The 12,487-nt window shown below is 38.1% G+C and overlaps 1 protein-coding gene across 1 annotated transcript in view; it reads left to right on the forward strand.

Moving 5' to 3' along the window:
• Positions 1–11,711: 11,711 nt before the first annotated feature.
• Positions 11,712–12,487, forward strand: part of ARRDC4 (arrestin domain containing 4) — an 18,537-nt gene continuing 17,761 nt past the window's right edge. The window contains exon 1 of the mRNA XM_027852176.1: positions 11,712–12,258. Within this exon, the coding sequence (XP_027707977.1) occupies positions 11,946–12,258 (313 nt within the window). The 5' untranslated portion in view covers positions 11,712–11,945. The remainder of the gene's footprint in view (positions 12,259–12,487) is intronic.

The raw sequence follows: 12,487 nt of genomic DNA on the forward strand, positions 1-12,487 counted from the left end.
AGGTGGAAGCAAAAAGTTACTCTTTATTACAATCTTGTGAGAAGGGGCATCTACTCCTCCAGTACACTACCAGCAGGAGAGAGGCGAGGCACAAAGGACAAAGCAAGGTTATACATCTTAACGCAAACAAGAAACTCCCACCCCGCCACTATCTCTTACTCCCATTGGCTGAGAGGCGGCCTAACATTCTAGGCGCAAAAATCTTTCCCATTCCCATTCGCTGGGAGGCGGGCTTACATTCTAGTTGAGAAAATCTTTCCCATTCCCAAAGAACAAGAAAACAGGGTATAGCCAATCCAAACATACATGTCCTTATTTAGCATACCTAATGCTGACGCGCAGTGGCAATCAGGAGGGAGTTTTTAGGGCCGAATTCCTATAGGTTTAGGTAATTTAAACTTATGGCCTGTTCGTTCTCTCAGAGCCTATCTCTAGTTTCGAGACAGTCTTTTCATCACCACCCTGAGAAGTCTTCACAGAGGTTATGTCATTCAGGCCCAAGCCAAAACCTTCACCCCTTGCCCCAAAGGGAATTTGGCTCCCATTTGTCTACAGGCCCAAGAAAACCCTCAAACTTTTCTTACTTACTTACTTACTCCCCTTATCTCTCTTTGAAAGCCCTAGCCCCGCCTTTTGATCTTATTCAGATGCCTTTCAGACTTCTTCCTCCCAGTTCCCTTCATTATCTATCCCCATTGTCTATTCAATCTCACAGACTTTCCAATTGGAATTCTCCCTAAATCACCTAGTCCCTTTTCCCAGCCCCTCCTCTGGCCACCCAAAGTTACTTTAGTGTATATAAGATCCACCCTGGCTCCCATTTAAACACTGAGGCTTTCTCATGCCTGCTGAGAGTCTGGCCTGTGTGGTTTATCTCTAATAAACTTTTTCTCTGGAGAAGATTTGGGTTGAATTCATTCAGGCAGTGCCCGCATGTCGTGATCTCGAGGTCCCAGCACCCCTAACCTCTAGACCTCATCATGACTATGCTTCTTAGGAATTTTTGTATAAAGGAATGTTATAGTTTATCAGGATTTTTCTAAATCTATTAACATAATCATGTGGTTTTAGATATTTATGTTTTAATATGATTGATAATGCTAATTGTTTGTCTAATATTGAACCACTCTTACTTCCCTAATATGTATCTACCTTGGTTATAGTGAATAACATGGAGGCATTGATGTGATTTTTTGATAGGATATTCCTGAAGTACTATTCCTAAAGGACAGGTTTGACCATGTCACTTCCTGCTCAGTAAGTTCTGGTGGTTCCCAATTGTCTCTGGAACCAAATTCAAATACCAGTGTTTGGCCTTTTAAGTCCTTTAAAACCTGGATCCAGGCTACCTTTCCAGGTTAATTGCATATGACTCCTCTTCCCTCATAACATATTTTAGCCAGATTAGTCTTCTTACTGTTTTTCATACATACAATTCCATTTCTCATCTTGGCACCTTTGCATAGGCTTTCCACTATTTCCAGAAAGTGCTTCTTTCTTATCTCTCTGTTTCTTAGAATTCCTAGTTTCCTTCAAAGCTCAGCTCTAGTATTTCCTTGAGATCTTTCCTGATCCTTCCAGCTGTCAGTGCTGCTTCTCCCCACAAAATATAATATCTTAGACTTCACATATATTTTATATCTTTTTCAGTGTTTTCATAGTGACTTTTAATGTTTAGTGTATGTAGCCATTTTGAGCTTATTACAATAAGCTGGTGTGGTTTCAGATGCTGTTATTGTTGTTCAGTCATTCAGTTGTGACCTACTCTTCATGACTCCATGGACCGTATCATCTATGGGGTCATCTTGGCAAAGACATTGGAGTGGTTTGTCATTTCCTTCTCCAGTGGATTAAGGCAAGCAGGGGATAAGAGACTTGCCCAGGGTCACACAACTAATAAGTGTCTGAGGCCAACTTTGAACTTAGGTCTTCCTGACTTCCAGGCCCAGTGTTCTATCCACTAAGTCACCTAGCTGCTTCCATCAGATGCAAGTCTAAAACAAATTTCTGCCAAACTGCTTTCCAATTTTCCCTACAGTTCATCTCAAATTGGGAATTCTTCTCTCAAGTAATTTACATTCTTGGATTTATTCAACAATTAGCTACTAAGTTCAGTTCTTTCTGATTCATTTTTATCTAGTCTGATTCATCTTTATCTACTTTGATTTTTTTTTGTTGTTATCCAGTCGTTTCAGTTGTGTTTGACTCTTCATGACCCCATTTGGGGTTTTCTTGGCAGAAATAGTGGAGGGATTTGTCATTTCCTTTTCCAGCTCATTTTACAGATGAGGAAACTGAGGCAAACAGTGTTAAGTAACTTGCCAAGGGTCACACAGCTAGTAAGTGTCTGAGGTCAGATTTGAACTCTGGAAAATTAGTTTTTCTGATTCTAGACCCAACACTCTATCCACTGCATCACCTAGGGGTCACAAATAGTCTCAATGTTTATTATTTTACAGTATAATTTAGGGTCTAGAGATGCTATTCAGCATTCGTTACTGCTTTTTAAATTGTTTCCCATGAGATTCCAGATATTTTGTTAGTCCAAATGAATTTAATTATCAGTTGTCTAGTTCTATAAATTGTGCCATTGGTAGTTGGATTAGTATAGCACTAGATCTGACTTAAAAGAAGAAAGGAGACACAAATCAATGCAAAAGAAATAAATGAAAGAAAACACAAACTTAACAAGCATAATCTTAAGTGCTAATGAGTTAAATTATCTGATAAAAATAAAAGCGGGTACTATAATTGATAAGGAAATGAAACCTTATAATGTGCTATATAGAAGAAACATAAAAAATAATGACATATAAAGAATAAAAACAAAAAGACCACAACAAAATTTTTTGCACACTAGGTGACATCAAAAATAAGGGGGTATAATCATGCTATCAGACAAAGTAAAAGTGTTTTTTATCATAATGTCAAGAGAGATAAACATAAATTTACAATATGCTTAAATGTGCCCAAGAAAATAAAATAGCATCAGTATTAAGTATACATGGTCCAAATGCCATAACATCATAAAGAAAAAAAATTGAACTGCAAAAAGAAATAGATAATAACACTAATTGTAGGAGACTTTAATGTTCCTTTCTCAGAGCTAGATAAATCTAACAGAGGAGCAAAAAGGAAAACACAGAGCTAAACAGAAAAGTGAAGAAATTAGGTTTAAAAGTCTTATGGCATCTTCAGAATAGAAATATTAAGAACAATGGATATCTCTGAAGACCACATAGCAAGTTTGCAAAAATAGACTGTGGGCTAGGGCATAGAAAAACGATAAATAAAAGTTAAATAGGTAGAAATACTACGCACATTCTTTATAGAACCTAATGCAATTTTTTAAAGTAATTATAACAGGAAACAGAAGCCCCTCCCCCCCAAAAAATGGATATATATAAAGGCATCCTGAATAATCACAGAATCATAGAATTTATAATTTGGAAGGGACCTTGGTGACTATGTAGTCCAACCCATACACCAAAGAAATTCTCACTACAGCATAAGGGACAAATAGAGATCCAGCCTATGCTTAAAGACCTCCAAGGAGAGGGAAGTTACCACTTCTCAAGGCCACCCACTCTATTTATGGACAATTTTAATTGTTCAGAGGTTCTCCCCCTCCCCCAACATCAAGCTTAAATTTGCCTCTTTGAAATTTCCACTCATTGCTCCTGGTTGTGCCTTATGGGCCAAACAGAATGACAGACCCCCGAGTCTTCTTTTCTCCAAGCTAACCATGCCCAGTTCCTTCAATTGATTTTTATATGTCATGAACCTGAGGCCTTTTACTATCATAGTTGTCCTCCCCCGGACACTTCCCAGCTTATCAGTGTCCTTATGAAACCATAGTGCCTAGAAGTGAACACTATACTCCAGATGAGATCTGTCAAGGGCAGAACATAGTAGGATGGTCTCCCTGTTCCTGGTAGCCAATATCCTCCAGATGTAGTCAAAGATAGAATTAGCTTTTTTGACTACCACATAACACTGCTGATATAAAGTGTTGAATCCTTTCAGAATAAGTGCTGTCTATACAGGCCTCCTCTATATTATATTTGTGGGGTTGATTTGTTGTACCCCATTGTGAGATTTTGCATTTATCCCTATTGAATTTCCTATCAAAAGCCTTTTGAATCCTAACACTTTCAGTCAATGTGTTAGCCAATTTTGGGTCATTGGAAAATTTGATAAGAATACCACCTATGCCTTTAGTTGATAAAATGTTAAATATCACAGGATTAGCTACATATCCCTGAAGTATTCTACTGGAGACTTCCTGCCATATTGATAATAACCATTAAAACTTATTCTTTAGCCATCCAGCAATTTCTGAATCGATATGATCTGATCCATATCATATATACCATCTGATCCATAATCCAATTTTGCCACAAGAAAGTTTTCATGAAAAGACATATCATAAAAACAATTAACAAATATATGAAACATATACAAACAAAAACAAATATGTAAAACATAGTAATGAACATGTGACAACATGCCAAAGTTTCTGGAATGCTGCCAAAGCAATCCTGAGAGGAAAAAATAATGCCTTTTAAAACACACATTAACAAAATGGAAGGAAAGGAGGATTAATGAACTGAGTATATCACTAAAATGCTACAGAAAAAAAACAAGTTAACAAACTCAAAATAAGTGTCCAAAAAGGAAATCTTGAAGATTTAGTAAAGAAATATAGCAATCAATAAGTATTTGTTAAATACTTACTATGTGCTAGGTATTATGTTAGATGCTGGGTACATAAGTACAAAGAACCAAACAATTTTTACTGAGAAGAATCATATGTTTTAATGGGGGGATATAACAAGTATATATATGCATATATGTTTTTATGTATATATATATAACATAATTATAAAGTAAATAAATATATTCAAGGTATTTTGGGATGAAAGGTATTTGCAGTTGGGGGACCAGGAAAGGCAAATGATGCTTGAGCTGCATCTTAAAGAAAGGGATTCTAGGAGGCAGAGGTAATTAGGAAGTATAGTCCAGAAGTGTGAATGAGTCATGTGTGAAAAACAGAGAAAAGTCTAACTTGCCTGGATCGAGGAATGTGGGAAGGAAAGTTATAATTAAACTGGAAAAAAAGACTGGGGCCAGGTTATGCAGGGGCTTCAAACCTTACAAAAAAAAAATTATATTTTTTAAATATTTTTTTTCCTATGGACAATAGGAAGCTAATAAAGATGACTGAGTAGAAAAGATATGTGGTCAGAACCCTACTTAAGGAAAATCACTTTGTTATCAGTGTGTTAGACAGAATATAGTAGTGAGACAAGTGAGACAGGGAGGCTAATTAGGAGGCTCTTCTGCAAAGGAATGTGGGAAATGTCTTCTCATATCTCTTCTTTTGGACCAATCTCGTTCTTTGTAAATCTGCAGCATTCATTTTCAATTTGGTGGGGGGGGGGGGACTGCTTCTCTTTGCATTTATGTTGTTATAGTTATTGTGTATATTGTTTCCTTGGACCAGCTTACTTCATTTTGTGTCAGTTCACATGAGTTCATGCTTTTTGTTAATAAGATGTTAATTCATCGTATTTATAATTTCTTACAACACAATAATATTCCATTATATTCATGTGCCACATTTATTTAGATATACTCAATAAATAGGCATCTACTTTGTTTCCAGTTCTTTATTACCACAAAAAGTACTACAATAATTATTTTGGCATATATGGGACTTCCTTTTTATCAGTGACCTCATTGGGGTATATGCTTAGTAGCAGAATCTCTATGATAAAAGTATAAACATTTTATAGCTCCTCTATTTGCACAATTCCAAATTGCTTTCCACTATGATGGTATTAGTTCACCTCTCCATTAAAAAAAGCATTAGTGCATTTACCTTTCCACAAACCTTCCAACATTGATTATTCCCATGGTTTATCATTTTTGCCAGTTTGCTGGGTGTGAGGTATAACCCCAGTGTTGTTTTGATTGGCATTTCTCTTATAATTAATTATATGGAGCACTCTTTCACAAAATTGTTAAGTGCAGTTCTTTTGAGAACTGTTTGTTCATATCTGTAGACCACTTTTCTACTGTGGGGAACAGGTTTTGGTCTTACACATTTCTATTATCTATCTATATATGTTGGATACATACACACATACACATACATACATACATACACATATATATATGCAACTGTATTATCATCTGACAGATTTTTTCTTCCTTTTCTTGCTTTCTTCCCTTTTCCCTCTCCCTTTCTTAGCTTAGGTGTATTAATTTTGTTTGTGCAGAAGTTTCTCAATTTACATGTAATAAAAATTATCTATTTCATCTTTTGTAATTGCCTTCTTTCTTCCTTTAGTTTAGAATTCATCTCCTATCCATAACTGTGAAAAGTGTATGCTATTCTTCTATTCTATTTTTTAATGGTATGATCTTTAATATTCAGGTCATGTATCTATTTTTAATTTATTGTAGAATATGGTTTAAGTTGTTAGTCTAAGCCTAACCAAGCCTGCCTTCTTTCCAGCTTTCTCAATAATTCTTTTCAAATAGGGAGTTCTTTGTAAGTAATTAATACTTGAGGGTAAATGGAACACTAAATTATCGAGTTTATTTGTTTTTGAATCCCCTTTGTTGTTTCTTTCACTGTTTTACTTCTCTATGGTGTAGTAGATAAAATGCTGGGCTTGGAGTCAGAAAAATATGAGTTCAATTTTGGCCTCAGACACTTACCAGTTATGTGATGCTGGATATGTCAATTAACCTCTGTTCACCTCAGTTTCCTCTTCTGTAAAATGGAGATAATAATAGCACCTACCTCCCAGAGTTGCTGTGAAGATAAAAAGAGATATTTGTAAAAATAACTGAGCACACTACATGACACATAGTAGGAACTCTGTAATTGCTCATTCCCTTCCATTCCTCCATTTCTTAATGAATAACAAATTATTTTGATGACTGTTATTTTATGATATAATTTGAGGTCTAGAAGTGCTATTCTCCCTTCATTCCTTTCCTTTTTTCATTATTTACCTTGTTGTTATTGATCTTTCCTCCAAACTGTCATTATTTTATCAAGATCTGTAAATTTTTTTTTGTTAGTCTGAAGACTATAGAACTAAAACTGTAAATTAACTTTGGTACTGCTGTCTTTTCATGGCATTTATATTGGCATGGTCCAAACATAAAGCCTAAATATATTTTGAATGGGATTTCCCTTTCTATTATTGCCTCTTAGATTTTATAGAAATGTTAGGAATTTTTTGTCAATTTATTTATAGCCTATAATTTTACTGAAGCTATTATCTCAATTTCTTTTCTATTCCCTTGGGATTTTCTAAGTAAACCATCATGTCATCAGCATATATAGACAGTTTCATCTTCTTGACTGTTGTTACACTTTTAAATTCTTTTTCCTTGTCTCATTGCTCTTTCTAGACCTACAATAATACTGGAGAGAGTTGGCATCTTTGTTTCATGCTTGTTTTTATTGAAAACGTTTCTAGTGTATTTTCATTGCTTTTAGAGTGTTAGGCCTAGAGTTGGGAAGACCTGAGTTCAAATCTGGTATCAGACACTTACTAGCTGTGTGATCCCGGGCAAGTCACTTAACCTCTGTTTTTCTCCCTTTCCTCAACTGTAAAAAAGAGGATGATAATAGTACCTACCTTGCAAGATTGTTGTATCAAATGAGATAATATTTGTAAAAAAAAAAAGTGCTTAGTACAGTGCCTGGAACATAGTAGGTTCTATTTAAATGCTTATCTTCATCCCTTCCTCTTTAGATAACATATTACTTTGTAGATTTTTTTTTTTAGCATAAATGAGTATTCTATTTTGTCAAAATCTTTTTCTAAGTATTTATTAAAACAATCATGTGGTTTGGAATATTTTTGTTCTTAATATGATTTATTATGATGATTGCTTCCCTAATGTTGAAGTATCCTTGCATACCTGGTATAAATCTATCTTGGTCATAATGAATGGTTTCTTAGATAAATAACTGTAGTCTGCTTGATAGAATTTTATTTAAAATTTTTGAATCACTTTTCATTAATGATATTTTTCTACAGTACTTCTTTATTTGATCTTTTCCTGGTTTAGTTATTAGGACTATATTTATCTCATAAAAGGTGTTTAGTGAGGTGCTTTCTCACTTTCTGAGAATAATTTGTATAGTATTGGTATTGATTGTTTTTTAGCAGTTTGATAGAATTCTCTTGTGATCACAGGAACAGAAGTTGTTTCTTTGGTGGTTTTCTCCCTTCTCCTGGAATTTATTGTTTTAAGACCTTGATTTGGTCTTCTGATATTTTGGGTATTTTATATTTTTGAAGGTAATCCTCTATTTCTTTTGTGCAGCTAATTCTGCTAGCAGTTCAAAGTTGACCTTCACTTCTTAGCAAATTATTTTGAATTTTCAAGAAGGTGTGTAAGGGGCAGCTAGGTGGCGCAGTGGATACAGCACCAGCCCTGAAGTCAGGAGGACCTGAGTACAAATCCAGCCTCAGACCAAACACTTGACACTTTCTAGCTGTGTGACCCTGGGCAAGTCACTTAACTCCAATTGCCTAAAAAAAAAAAAAAAAAAAAAAGGTGCTTAAGTATGGAACTATTAGATTATCATATAGAGTTACATGGGAGTAGAGTGTGATATTAATATTGAATGTTATAGGATAGGCGTTTAGGTATTGATACATAGTAGCTATGTTAAGCCTTCGGGGTAACCTCATTGGAGAGGTAATAAATGGGTAAAATGTATGTAATAAGTATTTTCATATGGAAAACAAAGTAAAAGACCTTCCTTTAATTAGAATAGAATGAGAAGACCTTCACCTGGAATTGTTTGATTGTGTCAATATATGATAACAGGTCATCAACTTGCAATTCACTTAAAAGAATCATGTGATATAGTTGTAACTATAGAGTGGTGATTAACAAATATAATTTGGAAATGACACATGAGAATATCAGTTCAGTAGGGAGTAAGTTGAAGATGAAAGTATGGAGAATGTCATTTGAAGCTGACAATTACAGGTGAGATTTGAATGTGTGGGAAATAAATGTTATTGAGGCAAATGGAATTTATTATAGACTATGGTTGTTAAGGCTGGCAAATGGTTTGGGGTAAGGCAGGAATAATAATAGCAAATTCCTATAGTACTTTAAGGTAAAAATCTTCAAATAAGAACTGTTATGTTCTTTTAAAACTATGGTTCTAGAACTCTAGATATGGACTGAATTCAAATAAAATGGAACATAGTTAATGTCCTATATTTTTTACTTCTGTATTTTTTCTTAAAAATGAAACTAAGTTTATTAAATTGGTTCAATGTCCAGTGGATGGTAAGAACATGACTTGTCTTGCTTGGGACAGAACTAGGAGTAATGGGCAGATTGTGTGCTAGGAGGCTGGGGAGAAGAGACAGATTCCAGGAAGGAACATGTCTACTAGGAATAAGAAAGAATTTCCTTAGTCATAGCTATCTGACACTGGAACAGTTACCCTATAAAGCAATGTTCCCAGTTTACCCTATAAAGCAATAAGACCTAAAAGTCTTTTTTTTTTATGGCAATCAGAATTAAGTGACTTGCCCAGGGTCACACAGCTAGTAAGCATCAAGTGTTTGGTCTGAGGCCAGATTTGAACTCAGGTACTCCTGACTCCAGGGCCAGTGCTCTATCCACTGGGCCACCTAGCTGCCCCCACCTAAAGGTCTTTTAAAGCAGAAGCAGAGACCTATCTATGTCATAAAGAGGATTCCGGCATTAGGAATGGAGAAGGGTTAGTTAGACCTTTGAGGTCTCATCCAACTTTGATAGTCTATGACTATAGAATATAGGATTCTATTTAGATTTAGAACCTATTTAGATTTTATTTACGCTATTTATAAAGTATTTTCTTCATCATGACCCTGAGAAAGGTAACAAATGTATAATCTCCATTGTCCTTGTTTTTGTTTTTTTCAGAATAGGAATGAGTCCACCCTTTTCATTTTACATAAAAGGAAACTGAAGCCCAGGAAAAGGAAGAGTAACTTTCCCAAGATCCCAAGGTAAGAGGAAGATTAAAGTGTGGAATTATCACTGGCTCTGCAATTAGAACCCCTGTATTCAAATCCTGCCTGTGAACACTTACTATTTCTGTGATCTAGGGCAATAATAATAATAATAGCTAGCATTCATAGAGAACTGTTTGCAAAGAACTTTAATAATAACGGTTAACATTTATGTAGTGCTTATGATGTGCTAAGTGCCTTACAATTATTTGCTCATTTTATCCTCACAATAACCCTGTGAGGTAGGTGCTATTATTATCCCCATTTTACAGATGAGGAAACAAGCATAGGGAAGTTAAATGATTTGCCCAGGCTCACTTAGTTGGTAAGTGTATGAAGCTGAATTTGAACTCATCTTTTAACTCCAGGTCAGTCATTCTATGCCCTGTTCCACTTTGCTCCCTACTTACTTCAACTCTCTGAACTATATGGGCTTCATTCATAAAATAAGGATGGACTATACAGTGTCTGAGGTCCCCCTGTAGAGCTATGACTCAATGATTTTAGATAGGAAAGTCAGGGTTGTGAACCTAAGTCCTTTGACTTCAAATCCAAGGTTCTTTCCACTATACTACCTTTCATAAAATATGGAAACTGAGGTCTAGAAATGTTAATTGAATCGCCCATTATGACAATATTATAGAAGCATTATATAGTGCTTTACAAATATTATATCACTTGATCCTCAAAACCCTGTGAGGCAGGTATGATTATTACCCAATTTCATAGAAGACTGAGGTGAACAGAGGTTAAGTGACTTGTGCAAGGTTGACTGGCTACTAAGTGTCTGAGATCACACGGGAACTCAGGTCCTGCTGACTCCAGGTCCAGTGCTACATTTACCTGTCTTCTGTAGGTGTCAGAGGTGGATTTCAAAGCCAGGTCTTACCAAGTTCAGGGTTATTTATTTCCACTGTATCATTTTAAGAAAATCAACGCTGAAAGGCTAGGTCTGGACTAGACAAAGAAAAAGAGGGACCACAGGGCTTTTGGAATTCAATGGGTTTTAGTCTAGGGATGGAAATTTCTAAGTTGTCTATTTTTCAAGTTCTCATTAACCCAGCCCCCAAATCCAGTATTTTAAAGAAATCTGGGCACCCCTTTCTCCAGCTCATCATTTCTATCTCCGTTAGAACAGACAATCAAAAGTCATGTTTTTTTGGGGGGGTGGGGTTTTTTTTTTTAACGGCTATCCACGCTAGAGCCCTACAATTTTTTTTTTAAAAAACGAGAGGGTTAGGCTGATCACCAATGTCTCTTTCAGCTCTTACTGTAACTTCTCTTTATGGTACTTCTTGAAGCCCAGCCCCCTGGAGTTACCATGGAGACTCGTGACACAGTCAGAGGTAAGGACTTTTCACTCGCTCCACATCCTTACAATGTTGTTTCCCCAAAGCCTGTCCACATGGGCGCACCATGTTTTCATTGGTCCTTTATGGTGCCGGTGCCTTCCCTCGTCCAATCAGATGTCTAAGCACGTGCGCCCCCGCGGCCCCCCGCGACTTCCCATTGGCCTGGCCTTTCTGATCACGCTCTGCCTGCTCCTCATCACGCAGGGAGGGGCGGTGACAAAGCAATGACTCAGTAGAAGCCTGACGCCAATCAAGGAGAGGTGGGCCTCTCAGCCAGCCAATAGGAAAGCGCTTGGGTTGGCTCTTTCTGCACCTTCCAGGTCCCAGCTAGGGTTCGAGAGAGTTTGTTAAAGCGATAGTCACCTCAGTGCGCTGGGGACCATCCAGGGACCAGCTAGTGACCCCAGCAGCCAAGGAGCGAAGTGGGAGAAGAGTGGTTCTGGTCACCCGACCCTCGACCCCAGCTCCAGCCTGGTGAAAGGAGGCATCGCCGCGGGGCTGCGGCCGGAGAGCAGGTGGCCTGTGAGGGGGTAAGGAGATGGGGGGTGAAGCAACCACGGGGGCAGCTGCCACGGCGGGGCCCGTGGCCGAGGGCCGGGTCAAGAGTCTGGGGCTCGTGTTCGAAGACGAGCAGAAGAGCAGCTACTCGAGCGGCGAGACCGTGGCTGGTCATGTGCTGCTGGAGATAACCGAGCCGCTGGCCCTCCGAGCGCTCCGTCTGGAGGCCCAGGGCCGGGCCCGGGCAAGCTGGAGCCAGAGCCCCGGACACCACAGGCTCGACGCCTCGGGGCCCCTGCAAGCGGAGATAGAGTACCTGAACATCCGCCAGAGCCTCCGGGAGCCCGCAGCAGGTGAGGGGCCTGCGTCCTGAGGCGGAGGGGGGTGGGGCAGGGCTGCCGGGGTTTGGGGGAGGGCAGCGATGGAGAAGGTTGGATAGGGGTGGGGGGCGAGGAGAATGAGGCCAACCTGTTTGAGGGGAGGGGGATTGCAAAGGGTGTGTGGGAAACCTGGCGGGGGGGCGGCGAGCAACGGAGTGAGGTAAGCAGGAGGTTGGGGGGAGTGGGGGTGGGGGGGGTGTTA

Source organism: Vombatus ursinus, unplaced genomic scaffold, assembly GCF_900497805.2.
Source record: "Vombatus ursinus unplaced genomic scaffold, bare-nosed wombat genome assembly UNPS02009205.1, whole genome shotgun sequence".
Lineage (NCBI taxonomy): Eukaryota > Metazoa > Chordata > Mammalia > Diprotodontia > Vombatidae > Vombatus > Vombatus ursinus.